This window comes from Knufia obscura (assembly GCF_036327395.1).
Source record: "Knufia obscura strain CCFEE 5817 isolate CBS 148926 chromosome Unknown scaffold_3, whole genome shotgun sequence".
Classification (NCBI taxonomy): Eukaryota; Fungi; Ascomycota; class Eurotiomycetes; order Chaetothyriales; family Trichomeriaceae; genus Knufia; species Knufia obscura.
This window is the reverse complement of record NW_027042689.1, coordinates 1,920,074-1,938,714: the sequence shown is the minus strand read 5'-3', so window position 1 is coordinate 1,938,714 and position 18,641 is coordinate 1,920,074. Positions and strand designations below refer to the sequence as shown.

The 18,641-nt window shown below is 51.5% G+C and overlaps 7 protein-coding genes across 7 annotated transcripts; 4 read left to right on the top strand and 3 right to left on the bottom strand.

Moving 5' to 3' along the window:
* Positions 1–198: 198 nt before the first annotated feature.
* PMZ80_003789 (uncharacterized protein) lies at positions 199–1,008 on the top strand (the record flags this gene model as incomplete). The annotated part of the gene is made up of 1 exon (XM_064872217.1): positions 199–1,008. The coding sequence occupies one exon, from the start codon at positions 199–201 to the stop codon at positions 1,006–1,008; it is 810 nt and encodes a 269-aa protein (XP_064732597.1).
* Positions 1,009–1,024: 16 nt separating this feature from the next.
* On the bottom strand, positions 1,025–4,144 carry SEC5 (Exocyst complex component S5; the record flags this gene model as incomplete). The annotated part of the gene is made up of 1 exon (XM_064872216.1): positions 1,025–4,144. The coding sequence occupies one exon, from the start codon at positions 4,142–4,144 to the stop codon at positions 1,025–1,027; it is 3,120 nt and encodes a 1,039-aa protein (XP_064732596.1).
* A 475-nt stretch (positions 4,145–4,619) lies between these two features.
* On the top strand, positions 4,620–5,834 carry IDH2 (NAD-dependent isocitrate dehydrogenase; the record flags this gene model as incomplete). The annotated part of the gene is made up of 2 exons (XM_064872215.1): positions 4,620–4,709; positions 4,764–5,834. The coding sequence occupies 2 exons, from the start codon at positions 4,620–4,622 to the stop codon at positions 5,832–5,834; spliced, it is 1,161 nt and encodes a 386-aa protein (XP_064732595.1).
* Positions 5,835–6,388: 554 nt separating this feature from the next.
* On the bottom strand, positions 6,389–7,438 carry PMZ80_003786 (uncharacterized protein; the record flags this gene model as incomplete). The annotated part of the gene is made up of 1 exon (XM_064872214.1): positions 6,389–7,438. The coding sequence occupies one exon, from the start codon at positions 7,436–7,438 to the stop codon at positions 6,389–6,391; it is 1,050 nt and encodes a 349-aa protein (XP_064732594.1).
* Positions 7,439–8,341: 903 nt separating this feature from the next.
* On the bottom strand, positions 8,342–10,852 carry lsb6 (Phosphatidylinositol 4-kinase LSB6; the record flags this gene model as incomplete). Its single annotated transcript, XM_064872213.1, has 1 exon — positions 8,342–10,852. One exon carries the CDS (start codon positions 10,850–10,852, stop codon positions 8,342–8,344), a length of 2,511 nt encoding a protein of 836 aa, XP_064732593.1.
* A 1,788-nt stretch (positions 10,853–12,640) lies between these two features.
* GZF3 (GATA zinc finger protein 3) lies at positions 12,641–13,716 on the top strand (the record flags this gene model as incomplete). Its single annotated transcript, XM_064872212.1, has 3 exons — positions 12,641–12,646; positions 12,871–13,047; positions 13,099–13,716. 3 exons carry the CDS (start codon positions 12,641–12,643, stop codon positions 13,714–13,716), a joined length of 801 nt encoding a protein of 266 aa, XP_064732592.1.
* A 2,301-nt stretch (positions 13,717–16,017) lies between these two features.
* Positions 16,018–18,590, top strand: PMZ80_003783 (uncharacterized protein; the record flags this gene model as incomplete). The annotated part of the gene is made up of 1 exon (XM_064872211.1): positions 16,018–18,590. A coding segment is annotated over one exon (2,573 nt), but the record flags the coding sequence as incomplete, so codon positions are not given.
* Positions 18,591–18,641: the final 51 nt, after the last annotated feature.

Below are 18,641 nucleotides of genomic sequence, written 5' to 3'. Positions count from 1 at the left end.
GAGAGTTGGCAGGTTCGGTGACAGCAGGAAAGTCACAAAATCGGTAAAGGACGTCGAAAGCTACAACTCGGTCAGGAGCCCTTGTTGGAGGGTATACACCTAAGCTCCTTCCGTTCGAACCGGGCGCTGTCAGGGCTTTAGACGGTCGCGAAGCTACTGACGCTCACCGGCGCTGTCTTGCACATCCCAACCAGAACCATGGCCACAAGCACAATCACAATGACGGAACCACCCCCAGAATCACTAGACCCAACCAAATGGACCACCCCCCAAGAACTCTGCCTCCTCCAAGCCCTAACACGCTACAAACCAGTCGGCATCCACAAACACTTCCGGATGCTCAGCATCCTCGACACTCTGCACACCAGCGGCACGATACCGCAACCCCTTCCAGACCATCCACACGCATCCACCGCAGACGGCGTATGGAAGAAACTCAACAGCTTGTATGACCTGGCGGCACTCGATGAGCGCGAAGACGCCATCTTCGCTGATATACCAGCCGACGAGGACGTCAATGAGAAGACGGTCGAGTATTGGCGGGAGTTTGACCTGGGCGGGGACTTTGAGCGTGATATGTGGGATAGGCGGTTGGCTGAGGGTGAGGAAGTCTGGTCTGACGATGGTGAAGTGCCTGAGGTGCGAATGCGGGAGAGCACGATTGGTGATAGTGAGGATCCACGAAGCAGCCCGGTTGGTTCTCTGCGGGGTACAAGGTCAAGTGGGAGGAGGGCCGCTGGTCGAAGGTTAACGGAGGTCAAACAGGAAGAAAGTGTAACTGGTAGTGTTAAGGGAAGTAGGAGGACGAGTAAAGCTGCAAGTCCAAGTCTTAAAGATGAGGACACTGAGATGCATGATGCTGACCAGGACGACGAAGAGGACAGTAGTGATGAAGAGGACGAGAGTGAACAAGAAGAGACAGAGGACGATAGTAGGAAAGCAGGACGCACTACTAGAGGTCGCGGCGGAAGGAGAGGAAGAGGTAGACGTGGCAGAAGGGGCAAATAGAGTGTTTGTGTGATGTTCAACTAGTCAATCTATCGCTCGGTTGTCTTTCAGCCTTGGGCTTATCAGAACGAGCACGTTTGAAACATCCGAAGCTATTTCTGCTGCTCTCTCTGAGCTTCTTGAGTACTCCTCTCATCACTCCTAGCTCTTTTTGTAGATCTGCTCTTGCATCGTTCGTCGTTCTCTTATCAAGCTCGACGTATATCTCGTTCTGTATCTCGCCTACTTTCTTGCTGGCATATTGCGACATGGTTTGCGCAATGAACTCTGTGTCCAGTGTAGCCTGAATCAACGCTGCCAGGGAATACCTGTTCGGCTTTCGTTCTTTGAACCCATCCAGGAGAGCTTGCGACATGTTCTCGAGGAGGTAGGAAAGAATTTCGTGTAGAAGTGTGGAAGTGGTGGCACCTGGAAGCATTACAGTAGTCGACACCTCGGTATGAATGTTGACCAGTACCATCAATGAGGCGTACACGTACGGGCTGACTTGATCGGGTCTCGTGGTCTTTGGCTCCCAGGAAGGCGAATTTATGCCATCCTTGATGATATGGGTAATATAGGTAATCGTCGGCTTCGTGTATGACTGGAACAACTGCTTGTCGATCTCGGCGAACTTCTTGTTGATCTGGTCCGTCTCTTCCGTCAGCTTGACTGTGAAGGTGGATTCGAAGAGCTGAATCAGATTTGGTACATGCTCGCTTCGGAGCGCTTTCAGGTTTGACATGGTGAGTAGCATCCTCACGTTTCGGTTGCTCGAATCAATACTATACGATGCCTGAGTGGTACTATCACCTGTTGCATTCTGGAAGGCTTCCGAAACAACCACCCATTCGTCCTCGTCTGATGTGGTAACGTGCTCGGAGTTCTGAAGCATGCCTCTTAGGACTGAGTAAACGCTTTCTGTGAACTTCTGCCGCACAAGCTGTATGTTCTTTGAGGATGGTGGTGTGACTAAGGACCTCGATTTTGTAATGCCCTCCGAATAATAGAGGATTTGCTGCACACCATTCAAGACTGTGCGCTCGTACGAGGTGAAGTATGCCGGTAGCCTGGTTTGATTGCGCTTTTCGCTAGATCTGAGCCAGTCTTCTAGCAGTCTGCAATGTTCAGAATCATTGCTCCATGCTATACATATTGCGCCTAAGCATCTTTCCCTCGTCGCATTGACTAATACTCTAATCTTGTCGCACAGGGGATTGTTCCGTTGTACCGGGTCGATGGCCACCATTTCTCCAGCACCTGATGCAAGGGTGGTCAGCATCTTGCCGATGTGTTGGACAGCGCTCAGTGCATTAGAATGCGGTGGCCAGAAAGCATAATCTTCCCAAGCATCGCCTTTACGTGGCGAAGGTGGCGGCATGTTTGTCTCGTCAAGGCTGCCTAGGCGACCTTCGGACGGTGAGAACATCGGAGTGCCCGGCGTCTTCGGTGTCCCACCGCTCAGGGGAGAAAAGAGAGATGAGATGTCTTCTGTGGGTTTATCGGCGAAGAGTGCGTATAGAGCGTCTCGCAGCATACCAATGAGCTCAATTGCGCCGTTCGATAAGTCTCGAACACCTGCGTCAGAGAGTCGATGATGCTTGCGGCTTTCTCCCTCGTAGCCGACAGGCAACGCCTTCTGTTTGCTCCCGTCAATGAACGACTTTGCAGTATCCCAGAAGTCGACGATCTCCCCGAGCAGTCCGTCAGTGAGAGATAGTAGTTTGTTGACATATGCCGATACAGTCTTCCAGAAATCCAGGATGTTTTGATTGTCGCTAGCTTCTGACGGCTCTTGTGCGGCTAATCGGATGTACGATGCGGCGGATTCTGGTGAAGGCGGTTCAGCTGATGCCAACCGCCTGCGTAAAATCTCGATCTCCACTTTGGACCGCCCTGTCACCGCGGCAATCTTGTTCTTGAGGTTATCGTATCGGCTCAGCAGCCACACCCAGATTGGGTTGTCTTCCACTCCGAGCTCCAGTAGGATGCTGATAAGATACAAATGTTCCTCTCCCTGAGGTGATGCCTGTGTCTGGTGAGCATTCTGCAAATTGCTCAGGCGCCGCCAGATATCCTTCTTGATGCCTTTGACTTGGTCTTGCACATCCGCCCACATCCGACCAGTAACTAGCAATTTGTGCACCTGCTCGTCAGTCAATGTCTGACCTGTTTGAGCAGCCTGCTCGCCTAAAGCGGTTGCTTGAGTCGCATATGATCGAGCCTGACCACACAGCTCCACGATGCGTTCATAATTCTTCTGCTGCGCTGCTAGGCTCATCTCGCCGCCAAGCTCATACAGGGCACGGTCTTTCTCGACAGCTTCTGCCACAGCTTTCAAGCTCGCTTCACGTTCTCGACCTCCTAATGCCGGACCCCATACGTCTTCCGCTTTCTGCGACACTTCTAACAGAGGTCCTTTTACACCCTTGACGCCATACTCGCTCTCTTTTCGCAGCGCGTTTTTGCTTGGCTCAGGAGGTGGGGCTATGCTACTAATGCTGGTGATGCGTTGATGCATACCGCTTTGTCGACTGACTTGACGTGAATGACGAAGGCCTCGTGGACTAGGTGGGCCAGCACTAGTCTGTGGTTCCATGCCTTGATTCCTCATCTCAGTGTAGACATTGTCAATGGTGGCTTTGGCTCGGACGAAGCGCTCAAAGTTGGTTTCGACAAGGACTTTAAGTGAGGCCGACTTTTGGTCGATCGATTGCTCGAGAAACCTCAAGCCTTGAATAAGCTCACTTGTTGAAGCATCTGAATGTGTCTGAGACAGGAACAAGGCCGGAGAGAAAGTGGTCGAGGATAGAAGGAACCTGTTCTTCATGCGTGTATCCTGCTCAATGGGGAGACCACGTTGCTTTAGGGATGCGATTACACTTCTGTTCCCGCCCAATGGATCAGGCTCGTCCTTCTGAACGAGATTTGCCTTGCCTTCGCGGGTCTTTTGTGAACCAGGAATTAGTGTCCTCCTGTCGCTTGCAGCCCTTTCCAAGGCAGAATATCTCGACTTGGAACGCCTGATGCCTGCCTTTGAATCAGTGTCCTCCTCATCGCTCTGATCAAGCTCGGTAGGCCATTCAGTTGGAAACGCATCCTGAAGATTGTAGTAATTCAAGACGTTCTGGTCGGCGCTTGCTTGAGTCGCGTACATGGTCGCAGTGAACGCTTACATCACCCCCGAAGCATCGTACTTGCCCAGGGCGTCATCTAGTGAGGGCCAGCGGAAACTTGATCTATGATGCGAGCTTTATCTGTTTGACAACGTCCAAGGTGCTCAGGATGATACTTGACTATCACGTGTCAACAATCAACCTCGAGGCAGAGACGATGTTTGGTCGGGCTGCACTTGCCTCGCGTGAAACTGAGCATTATCAGCTAACCGTTTCAGGCCTAACTCGGATCTATCCAGTGACGTTTAGTGGAGACCTCAAATGCTTCTCGCTAACAGCTGCGGGAGCTTTGCAGAGCCTTGCAAAAGATAGCGAAGCTGGACTCGACAACACTCTTCCTAACCCACCTCGCCCACTAATACACGCTCACGACTTGTCTGTCACCTCTAGAGAGCTTGCGCGCTCCATCTCACAGCTACCACGACCACACTGGACCCGAATAACTGATTGCCCGCCATGATCACACCTCGCGTCTTTTCTTCTTCGACAAGGCAATGTCTGCGCAAAGCATGCCAGCAGCCGAGATGGACTCCAGCCTCGTACCAGGTATGCCGCTGCTCAGCTTGATAGGACATCCCGCGCGTACTAATAAGTCGGCAGATAAGAGGATATGCCACACCCGTTGACGAGAAAGTCGCATTGTTCAAGGGAAAGAAGGGCTCAGACGGGAAATACACCGTTTCACTGATAGAAGGAGATGGTATTGGTCCCGAGATCTCACAATCAGTCAAGGACATCTACACGGCTGCCAACGTGCCAATCAAGTGGGAACCCATCGATGTTACGCCTCACCTAAAAGACGGCCGAACTGTTATCCCAGACGAATCCATTGCCTCGATAGAGAAGAACTACATCGCATTGAAGGGTCCTCTAGCAACCCCAGTCGGCAAGGGCCACGTCTCCCTCAATCTCACCCTCCGAAGAACATTCAACCTCTTCGCCAACGTGCGTCCCTGCAAGAGCATCGCCGGCTACAAAACCCCCTACGACAACGTCAACACAGTCCTGATCAGAGAGAACACAGAAGGCGAATACTCCGGCATCGAGCACGTTGTCGTCGACGGCGTCGTCCAGTCCATCAAGCTGATTACAAGAGAAGCCTCCGAACGAGTCCTCAGATACGCCTTCCAATACGCCCAGGACATCGGCAAGAACAAGGTCCGAGTCGTCCACAAAGCCACAATCATGAAGATGTCCGATGGTCTCTTTCTGAGCACAGCACGAGATGTCGCCAAGGACTTCCCCAACATCGAGTTCGACGCTGAACTGCTGGACAACGCGTGCTTGAAGATCACCACTGACCCCGCCCCGTACGCCGATAAGGTCCTGGTTATGCCCAACTTGTACGGTGACATCCTCTCCGATATGTGCGCTGGTCTGATTGGCGGTCTCGGTCTAACACCCTCCGGCAACATCGGCGATGAATGCTCCATCTTCGAGGCTGTGCACGGTTCCGCGCCAGACATCGCAGGGAAGGGTCTCGCAAACCCTACAGCATTGCTCCTGAGCTCCATCATGATGCTGAGGCATATGGGTTTGAACACCGAGGCCGAAAGAGTCGAGAAGGCTATCTTCAAGACTTTGGCGGACGGCAAGGCTCTGACGGGTGATCTGGGCGGAAAGGCGAAGACGCACGAGTATGCACAGGCTATTATTGATAACTTGAGATAAGTCTGCTTTTGGCAAGGCAACGGCAATATCCTTAACGGTTGGGAAACGAAGGGTTGTCTCTTCGTTGAGCATTGTTATGTAGATACACGGCGCAATGAATTATGTTGAACACAAACGACCAGTCACAACAGCTGTCTAGCTACCTATGAACACTGATTAAGTCGTGCTGACTGCTCGTTGTATGAACATAACAGGCGACAAGCTCAGAAACTGGTGAACAAAGGCAGGATGAGGCATTCCTCCTCAGACAGTTAGAGCACACGGATATATCGCTAGCAGCCGAAAGACATACGGCCAGGAAGAAGCCGATGCGAATTGTATCGCTGATTCCTTCCCGTAGCATTCTTTGTTCTTCCGCAATATAGCCATTTTATATGCCGTAGTACGCCCTATCCTATGTACGAAGTGTTGGGCAGCGTGGCAGGATGCTGCTCCATGAACGGCCTGGACAGGTTTGACTTGAGGAATGCAGCGCACTCGTGCGAGACCGAGGCCAATACATGTGCTATCCCAATCGTAAACAGATACACATCTTTGACTCGTACGTACTCCCTTCACTGTCTATCATCGCAAGCTGCCTCCTTCATATCGGCAATTATCCGGTCAAACCTGTTGAAGAATTTTGCTCGCAGCTTGTAAAATCGCTCACTGTCAAATTCTATCGCGGCTGTCTGCATGTCGTCGAACAGCTGGTCTAGCGTTACAAGCTCGCTATCGGACATTTCCATCTTGTAGACTAGAATTCTGTGTGAGACAAGCTTTGATAACAATCTCCAGAGGTCAACGACAGCTTCATTGCTCATAACAATGTGCTCAATGGTAGCGATGGTGGTTTTGTCGACATATGGAGTTGCCTCGATGCTGAACTTCTGGCAACGTAGGAGCTGAAACACCTTCAGCTGTTGTTCCAGGGAGGCGAAGTTGTGATCTTCCGCACAAATGCCAATTGGTTTCACACGCACACATGCTCCAGACAGCGTTGGTAGGAGTTTTTGAACCATATCTCTGTAGCTTTCATAGTCGTAATGGTCGGTATTGGGATCGACATTCAATTCGATGTGAAATTTCTGGAAGCGAGAGGCGAGTCGCGTCGGAGCGACGTTGGGACGTATTGTATTATGCAGCATGCATTGGCCATCCCACATAGGAAGGACGAGACACTCGTCACAGCTGTATTTGCCACTACTATGCCCTTGGAGGACTTCTCGTCCAGAGTAGATCTGTATTGTAATGGTGTTCTCGTAGAACAGCTGCCATCCGTCTCGTAGCATCGTCTGGCATGTGACCAGTATCGCGGGAGTCAGACGATGGCCATGAACAGTCTTCACCTTCAAGAATTGGCCCTTTGTGTTTCTCGGTCGTGAATTTGCTGGGTATTTCCAGTTTGGATCCACGTATTCCTGTCGTTCGCCGATAAGTTCGTTACTGACCAGCAGTTCGCGTAGAACCATCAAGCGAAGCTCTGCAGGCAATCTAAACAGCGGGCTTTGATTCTGCGGGGCGGCTTGTAGATGTGGTACTGTTCTGATGAGTGGTAGTTTCGGGATTGATGGCAGTGGACTGCTCGTGGTCGAGTTTAGGCTGGATGGTGCAGCGCTGGACATGATGGTCGAAGACATGATCGAGATATAGGTCGTGTGAACTCACACCTTCTGAAATGGATATAGGAAAGCTTGATTTGTTGTTTTTGTATCGGAGGTTGTAGTTAGAAGAGATCGCAGGCGCAACGGGAAGATGGTGGCTGGTAGATTGCAGTAAGAGAAACCAAACATGAAGTGCTAAGCACGCTGGACGGAAGATATACCTGCTATGAACAGTGAAAGTGTTGCGTTGTGTTTGCATTTCGTGACATGCCGACGAATAGTGACCACGTGAAACGAGAACTTTTACACGTACCGACGCATACCGTGAATATCTTCTTCTGCAGAGCGCGTCCCGAACTACCTGTATCCATATCACGCATTCATGTTTCGTCGCTTGTCAGTCGCGAGGTAGAGTCACACCAGAGAACCGTCCTGCCAACCGAAGGCGCTCACCTACGCTCAGCTATAGATGCTACGAGCATACCCGTGAAAGGTAGGAGCAATACCTGCTCTTTCATGAGGTTCAGATACAAGTCCTCAACCCCCATGGTAGGAACAATTTGAACAGGATATTTGAAGTGGTTCGACGGACGCAGCTTCGAAGACACTAACTGTGTTCGGTTTAGCCTGCAATAACCACGTCTTAGATCCAATGGCAACATGGACTCAAGTTGCTCGCTGCCCATATGGTATGGAAAGAAATGCTTTGCGCTAATGATGATTCTCGTGTCTAGTCGTGTGAGACATTCTATCCTTCTTTGACCTTACCATGCATATCCAATTGCCACAGATCCAGACTTGAACCCAGCTCGACTTTCCAAAGACGTAGGGTTCGGAGCTTTACTGGACCAGAGCGCACTCGTTGTAGAGAGGAGACCGCAACGCCATGCTTGACAAACCTCAAGATGTACGTAAAGCAGATTCTTAACACCATGTGAACACCGGCCGTCGACTCTTCACAGCCTCCAGCCGCTCAACAATAACCTTCCTCTTCTGCCCTTCCATGTCGCTCGCAGCAGCATAGCCAAGATCACCCGCCGCATCGTCTTCATAGTCGTAGTCATATCCATGTCTGCCTCCGTTCGCTGTCCTCGTCGAGTTACTCCTACTCCTCCTTGACGCACTCGCACTTGGTTCGTGTGTGTGACTCGTTGAACGTGAGGATTTGTGTCGTGGGAAGTCGAGACTGAACCTGGGTCTCTTGTCTGGTTTCTGGTGCTGTGGGCGCGACGGAAGGGTAACAGAATTGCTGAGGTTGGCGGATGCGGAGGTATGTCCACGATCTCTATCCGCGAAGTCGAGGGTATGGCTCGAGAGGACTGGCGACGGTGGGCCTTGGTTTTGCAGTGTGAAGAGGCCTTCTGGGTCACTCGATGTGCGGCCTACAATGTCTCCATCGCTGTTCTCGCGGGTGAGATCGAAGCGGTTGGGGTTAGGAAGCTCTGAGGTCGGACTGCCAAGCAAGTCAAAGGGTGGAGCGTGTACTTGTTGTGCTTGTGGTTTTGAAGGGGCGGACGAGGCGTGAGGATTCATGCCTATATCCATTTCTTCCTCTGGTTCATAATCGTGGGAGGTGTGCTTGTGACCATGCTTCGTCTCTATACGAACTGTTTTTCTCGGATTTTGCCTGTTGATTTCTGTGCTCATACGCATGGGTATGGCCACCGGAATATCGACTAGGTCGTCCCAAACACATACTCGAGTGCGTCTTGTTAGTTCGAGAGGGCCGTGGTCTGATTGTTTAAGAGTTTCGACAACGTTCCAGGCTTGACCTTTCATTACTGCTATTTGACGGGCGAACATAGATTCTTTGAAGTCGTTATCCTGGATGAACACGCGCCGTAGGGCTGATTGGGTCTCGCTCCACCAGGCTGTGGAGGTGAGAAGTGGCAGGAAGTGATCGCGCGTCTTCTGAGAGAAGGGTTGACCGATCAGTGAGACGGGGAGGAAGAGCCAGCCGAAGGGGAAGGAGCGCCAGGCATCGGGATGTTTCCAAGGCCAGGAAAGGGAGTTGTCGATAGCCCCTAGTCTAATAGCTGGGCCAGCTGTTGCTTTGTCGTTCAAAGGCGTGGAGGATCTGCTCTCCATCGCTTCATAGCGGCGGTAGGGACGCGACGTGTTTGACTCGGGCCTTGGACCAACAGAGACTGGCCGTGGCGCTGGCATAAGAGAGTCGCCGTTTTCGTCCTTCTGTTGTGGTTTTGGTGGTTCTGCGACGATAGACACATCTTGTGATTCCCAATCGATCTTGATCATCCAATTATCCAGTCCTCGATCTGTGTTTCGCATTATGTAGTCTAATATCACTAGCTTTTCCAGCTCTTCTCTGAAAGCCTGCTTCAGAGTAGGCGTCCATGCAAACCTTGGTGTATTCTCTTGGGGAGCAGGGGAGGCTGTTCGTGGGGTATCGTCTTCGTCATCTGATAGTGGTACTCCAGGCAAGCAATTTGCTAACGGTCGCCGTTTCTTCTTGTCCACGATATCTGCTCGAAAGTCTGCACTGTTCTGGTCTGGCCATGGGTGCTCTCTTAGAAACATAGTAGCGTCTTTGTAACCCTTCAAGAAGACCTGAAAGCTGCCCGGTTTCGCAGGCAGTTCCTTATTCCGCCTCCAGAAGCCACCCTTTTCCCAAAAGTCGTAGTAGAAGGATTTCGAGGACAGCCAAACGATGTCTGTATGTGGTACGATATTAGTGCGCAGTTGCACGTCCAAGACATATGCCGCAGCTTCCGAGACGTAGGACAAGTTGGGAATCAGACATGCTCGACCGAAGAAGCAAGGGAACAGGTTCCTGTGTATCCATTTTGTCCATTTTGGATTCCTCGAGGCATATGGCTCTTCATCTTTCGGTTTGAATACACCCACGACCTTTCCTTCGGAGTTTCTAGCAAAGTAGCTGCCAGAACTCCCTTGAGATATCATCTTTGGGTGCATGCCCAGCTCGATTGCGACTCTGACACTCTCAACAACCTCATCGAAGTATTGCTTGTTGCACCGGTCGGGACCCTCATCAGCTGGAGGCAGCTCCGAAAGCTGTTTCGCCGTGAAAGGTCGCACGCCATCAGGAGCTTGGAACACTGAATGATGGATCTCAAGCTGCTCTTCTTTGTCTGACTTCCCCCTCACGGAGCTGATCTTGAATTTGGACGCTATCTCATCTGCCCACTTTTCTAGACGTGCATTTATAGCTTTGATGTCGATGCCGGACGAGTTCCTTCGCATGCGCTTTCGTGGTCTGGTTGGGCGGCCTCGATTCGATACTGATCGCATGCCATCTCGAGGGCCCGGAGGTATTATCGATTCATAGCGAGTATTTATCGGTGTCGCTATGTCGTACTCGTCGTCGGAATTCTCGAACGAGAGTCTGCCCTCGTCCTCGTCGGCCTGTGCCAACCTGGCATATCCTGAGGCCGCTGGCCTATGTCGTGAGGGCATTGTGCTTTTATACCATTATTCGATTTAGGGAGATGAGGTCTAGGCGGAGGGATTGCGTGGTGAAGCCGACCTGAATGAGGGCCTATTATTGTTCTGCTTGCCTTGCGTTGTGCAGATGCTGTCACTAAATTTCATGAACCGAATTCGTACTCTACCAGGGATTATCTCCAGGCTGGCAACAAGCACGAGCAGAACGTCGAGTTGAGTTTAGCTTGCACATGGCGTCAAAGCCTGGGAACTTAGCGCCGGCTTTGTTCTCCAACCCAACGAGAGTCTAGAAAGAGCCGCGAGATCTACGCTATGGCCTGAAACACATGCACTTCGGGGCTCGCTGTGGCTGAAAACACTATTCAAGACCGTTACGCCTCTGGATGTCTCTACACAATCGCTGAAACACAATGTCGTCTGCTTTTTTCTGGAGGAACACCTACAAGAGAATCACCTAAAAGAGAATCACCGAGCGACTCTATAACTATTCCGGCTGAAGCTAGGTCGATGTCAGGCATCAATAGCTCGTCCTGGCATGTTCAGGGGAGGCTCGCTCTCCTGGGTACCACGCCTGACGGCAGGCTCACAGGTTGATGTCGAAGTTCTAAGAATCTTCCTGGGCGCATTCGCATCTTGTCTGGCCTGCAGATAAGGCGTGTTGTGTAACAAGTGCTTCGATTTGATCAATGTCGTCTTCATAAGGAGAAAGGGGCGGTTCGAGAAATGCAGTAACGGCTCTCCACTCCGGGTGGAATTGGCAATTTCGCGACTCCAGATTCGCAATCCAACCATGCCACGCTCTCAGGAGGTGTCTACCAGATTCAGACCCTCACAGGCCGGGAACTTCGGTATCGAGACTACATATGCATGCCTTGTGAGAGCACTTGATGGCAATCTGCCCAAAGTCAAACGCTCTGTACAACCCAGGATCAGGGTCGTATCCAGCCTTGTACAATATGCACACCAGCCATGAACGCCCCGAATGCTGAGATCCGCCGCCGTCGAGATAGCCGCTGATGGAGATTGAGTTGTTCTTAGCCATGCCGGATACCTCGTCAGCGTTAGTCCCCCTATCGGTAAATTAATGCTGGCGTAGTGATTGGTTCATATGGGCCACTATCCGCCCGACATATCTCGATATCTATCGATAGTCGAACGTATCTTTGTGTCGTCCAAGATGTGTGTATCGCCGAGTGCCTCACACTCTCTGTAGCCGACCCCAAAGCGACATTCCCGGAACGAACGCCATCACCAGAAGTGAATAATTGGAAGCAAGAAACTTCTGCTACGAGTACCATAGAACATGGCATCTGCGCTTGCCCGTCCACTATTCCACACACCGAGTCTCGATCAGGGGATGCAGTCGAATGCACATCGCTCCTCAAGCAGTGTTGGACCCTACCATGGCTCGACCGGTAACCCACGTTTACCCTCACCCTTGCCTAGCGGACCGATGTTCCTCAAGGACATATCACGGTCGTCGTCGGCATCGACCCTAGCCTCCACAAGTAACATGTTCTCTCAGCAACCGAACTTCCACACAAGGACGGCCAGTCTGAGCGCGGATAGAGCAGAAGTATACCACCGACAACAACAAGAAAGGGCGTCACTGCCGGGGCTCACCACATTGGCATCGATAGCGTCCACGCAAGAGCCGCAGATGAGGCAAGTTGAACACCCCAGGTCATGCAGACGCGACTTCTGACCTGTCATAGATCTTTTTCAGCGACAAGTGCGCCGAACATACCTTTTCAGCCCATGCTGCCAGTGCCGACACCAGGAATATCAGGAAATAACAACATGCCGGTAAGTCCCAATAGTTTTCGTTCCATATTCATATTCGCCGAGGGAGGTCGGCCTACCTGCCGTTTTCGCGATAAGGCGGCAGAAAGCCGACAACCGCATCGTCGCAATCTTCTCTTATCATTATCTGTTCTTCCTTATCATTATCGGTTGTCGCAGTTCAACGCTCAACAATGGCAGCATCATTGACTGACCATAATTCTCCGTACACACAGCCTGTCTGCCAGAATTGCGAAACATCAACGACACCACTATGGCGACGCGACGAGTCGGGCTCGGTGCTCTGCAATGCGTGCGGCCTCTTCCTCAAGCTGCATGGGCGACCTCGACCCATCAGCTTGAAGACAGACGTGATCAAGAGTCGTAATCGAGTCAAGTCGGCGAATCAAGGTCCAAAGAAACAGGTATATACAACTGAATCATGGCGCGACTAAATCACATCTGACCATGCACAGATAAACCAGCAAAGTCTTCCAGCGTCACAGTCGACAGATGTTCAAAATGGTGCGCATAGACGAGTGTCGCAGATGACCGCTCAATTCAACCTTGAAAGATCACATTCGCCAATATCAAGAACAGGTACTCCCTCGATGCACCACGACCCCAACATTGCTCCCCAGCACATGTTCGACGGCGTCGCTCTCCAAGACCACCAATTCCAGACACCAGCTCTACCTCAGCTCGGCGGCCACCAATCACCTGGGTCGCTCGTGTCTCTGAATGATCGCCAACTCGAACAGCCGATGAGCTACGAGGCGCTTGTCGCACAGAATGCTGTACTGAAGACCCGAGTTTCCGAGCTCGAGGTTATCAATATGGTCTTCTCAGACAACGAGAACAATCTAAGGAGGGAGCGAGACGAGGCGATTCAGGTGACAGATCATTTCAAGAGGAGGATTGAAGAACTAGAGCAACAACTGCAATCGAACGAGCTAGCCCACCCGAACAAGAAGCAGCGTGTAGAGTCACCGTCAGAGGCGCAGCAGGGCGAAGAACAGGCTGTGTCGGCGTTGAACGACGCGCCTGCACCCACAGCTGCACCAGCACAAGAAGTTGAGCAGCAGGAGCTATAAATAATGTTGGAAGTGAAGGCGTTACAGGATGGTGTGAGCGGCACAAGCTGGCGACGGGATAGATTTGTTTTCACGATACCCAGCATGGTACTAACGATTTTCTATGTCTACAACAACACTATACATAATCTAACGATCATTGAAGCCGGGGGGACAACGGGGACGACTCAAGAGAAGGGACATACGACTGGGAGGGTTGGGACAATTGCCTGAACGGCACCAAAAGTTGGTGGTAATATTGTTTTGTTGCACGTGTGTGCAGATACGCTTGAGCACTGCTGCAGCAGAGGTGAAGCAAGCAGGGAACTGTACTAGAGGACAATTAAGACTTTCTTCACTGCAAAACAGCATACTTTCCAAGTGGCACCTAAGTCGTGCTGAGCTCTTCACTATATGTTGGGAAAGAGCACATTCGTGATCAACGTAGTTCTCGTGCCTCCAGAAACTTTTCTTCCGTCCTTTCTCGGTCTGCCTCGCTACCTGTAGGCATTCCCTCATCATCGCCAAAAGAATACTCCTCGATTTGAGCTTTCACGATCCGCTCAATGTTGATAATGTCCTCCGAGGAAGTCGTTAGTGAGTTCACTACATGACTTCAAGCAACAGACTGTACACGCTTCTGCTCTATACGCAAGTGGATAACGCATGGACAATCACCTTCACCAGACACGCAGTGGTTTGCACCAGGTCGAGGTTGATATAAGCTAGAATGTGGTGCGAATCTCGACATTTCCGAACCTGGAATTTATTCGGCACAAGGATATGCTTTCGTATTTACAATGCACGATCGGTCAACGCAGGGCAGGTCCTTCACGTTCTACCACACATTGGACGATGAATAACGACTTCATCACCTGCCATCAGTACATCAAAAGCATTGTGAACCATACATCTGCAAGCAATCTGTTCATGCATGCAGTGTCTCGAGGGTTCCTAGCTACAAGTCAAGATGCATTTAGCAATGGCGTCATGAAAGTGATTGGCGACACCGACACGAGAGCTTGCAGATCCTCCATGAGGATAAGGTTTACTAGGCCAACGCTTGGACGTGCCATTGCGCTACGAAATTATTTTAGTGCGCCAATTGCTTTCCGATTTGGTGGGGCAGGCTTGACCCTTTCCGAGGAACAGCAGGAAAACAAAACGCATCAAGCTTCGCAGATGATGGATGCCTTATCCACGACAATAATCCGTTGTTCACCCTTCGATCTCACCACGATAGTAGACAGCTGCGGCTTTCTTGTGTGAGCGCATGGAGGACCGGGAATGCCTTCAATTACCGGAGCTGAGCAAACATCGTTTTCTGAGGTGCAGCAGATGACATGCCCACTTCTCCATAACTAGCCACGCCTATTTGCCCTGACTACTGTCGGATATGCCTGAAGCTGTTCTCTTTGTTCCCAAGGGTCATGCATCTGCACCCTCGGCAATTACTGGGGAGCTCGTATTCGAAGCTGAAAAATTTCCGAGCACATGCGCATACATAGGACCCAGATATGGTAGTAGGCAGGTCAAAGAACGGTCAGGCGCGTCTTCTACGTCTGTCCTTTGGAAACCATGGTGGCGGTCGGATGCTGGGCTTGCTGGGTCCTTGCAGTGTCGGATCCACTTGGACCTTGCCCATGCGCTTGCCAGCATCCTCAGTCCTCCACTTTTTGCACTTTCCTGGTCTCTCGTGCTCAGTGCTCTCCCTCTTGGATCATCACTCACGCAAAGCTGCGCTTTCTGTCCCCTTGAGCTGTACAGCGCAGTCTTCGATTCTTTGCACCAGGACAACAGTCGCATTCTCGATACGCTTGCTCGATCCTCCATGACCGTACAGCATCATCTATTGGCACGAGCCATCTGCATTACTTAATCCTGCATACATGTCATGGTTTCTCTATTTCCGAGCTTAATTCACCGTCGCGAAACCTCCACATCATCAGCAACAAAACCTCGTCGCTGATCCACGACACGAGCGACACTCAAGATTGGGTATCCAATCCATACGATGGCCTTGCCAGGCCACTCGCCGCAGTCATTTGCGACGGCTGGTAGTCCACCTCGCATGATGAATGGTATGTCAGGATCAAAACTCCTTCTCGGCTGCTATCATGACTCTGGTTGTCAAGACGTGGTAACATCCTGCTGCGACCGCAGAAACAGGCGTCGGACACGCTCAAGATACCAGTCACATCTCAGCACTGCATCACGTTGATAGCTATTCCAGCTTCACGCTTAGGGCTGGATAACCGGAACATGCACGCTTTTCGCTCTGATGTTCATGTTACTAACGACCCGTCGAAATAGGCCAACCAGATCACCATTTCCCTCAACCTATATTCGGCCATCCTCGTCCCATGCTGCCTCCTTCTCCACAGCAATTCCCTCGTTACCAGCCTCAAATGCCTCATAACCCTATGGCCCCGATGCATGGATCACTCTATGAGATGAAGGCTCCACCACCCCACCAATCCATACCGCCTCCGAACCCGTACAAAAGACCTGGTAGTAGCATGTCCATCTCGTCCATGCTCGGAGGAGAAGCAGACCGAAAGGCACACAACCATGAAATGCCCCAATTTCACTCCCACCAGAATTCGAGACCTGGCCCTGTCTCGAATCCGGGTATGTCTGTCCACCAGATCATGTCTCCACCTCATCAGTCAACAAGAGCTGGAATACCTGAATACCCCTACAAAAGGTCGCATACCCCGGACAGATTCGACGGTGCTTTCGGAGGTAATCGTCAACGAAGTGCCAGTTCCGGCACCTCAATGGCTCCCCATCGACCCCTGTACGAACAACAAGATCGCTACGCACATCCCCCATATCCTCAGTTTCAGAATCCAGCCCGGTTCGGCCACCCGCCGTCCGTAAGAGAAGAGCAAGATGAGAGAGCTCGTAGAACGAGTCTCAGTGGTATACTGCAAAGACCGAACAGTCAACCTCAATCCTCCATTCCACCATCGCAGCCTACACGATCCTTCGATCCCTTACCTCCCCAGAGGCACAATTGGTATGCTGATCCGCCACCTCCCGCTCAGGAGCTGCCTCGAGTCAATGGTTTCTCCGGCGCATATGATACCAAGCCACCCGGCTTTCGTGACATTCCTAGGACAGTACCAGCGACAGCCCAACCATCTCCATCTATACCCCCGCCTCAATCCCTGTCGCCTGAGTTCAGGCGGGCAACAACGAATGGCCCAGTCAACCGCGGTCTTGCAGGCATTTTGAATGGGCCAACAAGCCAACCCGCCGACCCATCGAACATGGCATCTCAAAACATGCTGCGACAAGACTCTGCCCAGTCTCACAGCGACCGCTCGATATATGGCGACCGGAGTCGCTTCCGTCACTTTTCGCCTTTTGCAGGCTCAGTCGGCGCCTACAACATGGGTGGTCCAGTAGAAGAGCAGGGGCGGAAAGGCAGCGATGAAGTATCACATAAGACCATAGTCGGGCTTGGATTAGAAAACAGACGTGGTCGCTATTCACCTGTCCCTCAGGCCGTACAGGGCGCTCAAGCTCAAACGCCCGTGCCCGATGGTGGTGTGAAGAGCGAACAAGGAAGAGTGTTTTCAGGCATTGGTGGTGGCATCGGCAGCTCTACCACTCCAGTACCTGTCTCCAACACTCCTTTCAAGAAGGACGACTCTGCACGCCTGACCGAACCTCCGAAAATGGGAAGAACAGTTTCGAACATTGGCAAGCGTTCTAGAAAGACCCAAGACGACGAGTCGCGTGCAGATGGTGAGCATAGCGGTAAGAGGTCGTCTGCCGCGAAGAGCAACAAACGGACAAAACATCAAAACTCGTACAAGGCTGATCTAGAAGAGATGGCCACACCTGCTTTCCAAAGGCGAGGCACTCCACTAACAGGCACTAGCACAGGTCGACGGGCTGGCACGCCTCTCGCTGGTGCTGCTGCGAGCACATCATCTGCTCGATACGACACAGCTCCGATCTTCAAGCCCAAGAAAACAGTCAAAGTTAGCACGGTCATATCGCAGACTCTGCGAAAGCCACGCAGACATCTCGGAACATTCCAATACGATGCTGCCATTATGCTTCCCGAGAGCTCTAGAGCGGCTGACGATGATTACGAGCTTTGCATAAAACCAAAACTGCCGAAGTCCTTCAACGACGCAGTTGACCTCAATTGTACCTACACAATACACATTTCGAAGAGCTGGCTACAAGAAAGAGAGCGGAAACTGATATGCTCAACACGAAACCTTTGGGGTACTGGCATATACACTGATGACACGGATCCAGTGGCAGCCGCCATGCACATGGGTTGGATCAAGCCTGCTTTCCACAATATCGATGAAGCTCTTTTGCAGAAGATTGTCCACGATCAGAATCCGAAGGTGGAGATCAGCAAAGATCTCAAGCCACCTGCGCAACCAATCGACATATCGAAAGGAAAGGATTTGAAGATCACCTGTGTGGTCATGCCCCTGCTTGAACGGTACGAGGAGACTGCGCGGTTTGGTGTGCGCAGTCGGTCTTGGCCGGAAGGTGCTGAGAATACACCTCACGATGGCGTCAGCTTCTCGATACTCAAGGTCGAAGTTGTGGAAACTGGTCCCTTGGAGCGAAAAATTGGCAGAACCGGTGCGAGCAGGAGAGCTTTCCTGCATGCACAATTGCTGCAGAAGGAACGTGCCATGAAGTTGGAGAAAGAACGGGTAGCCAGATCTATCAAGCGCATGCAAGAAAGAGCCGAGAAACAAAGACAGGAGGAGGAGAAGAGAAGGGAACAATCTGCGAAGAGACCGAGCCCGTTGGCGAATGAGGTTGTTATGGATACGGAGCCTACCATGAATACAGCACCGGCCATGGATGGCGATGAGTGGATAAAACAGCTGGCTACTGCTGCTGCCTAGGGAGGACTCCGGGTGAGACACGATGCGAAATTTTGCCATCAGAGCCTGAAA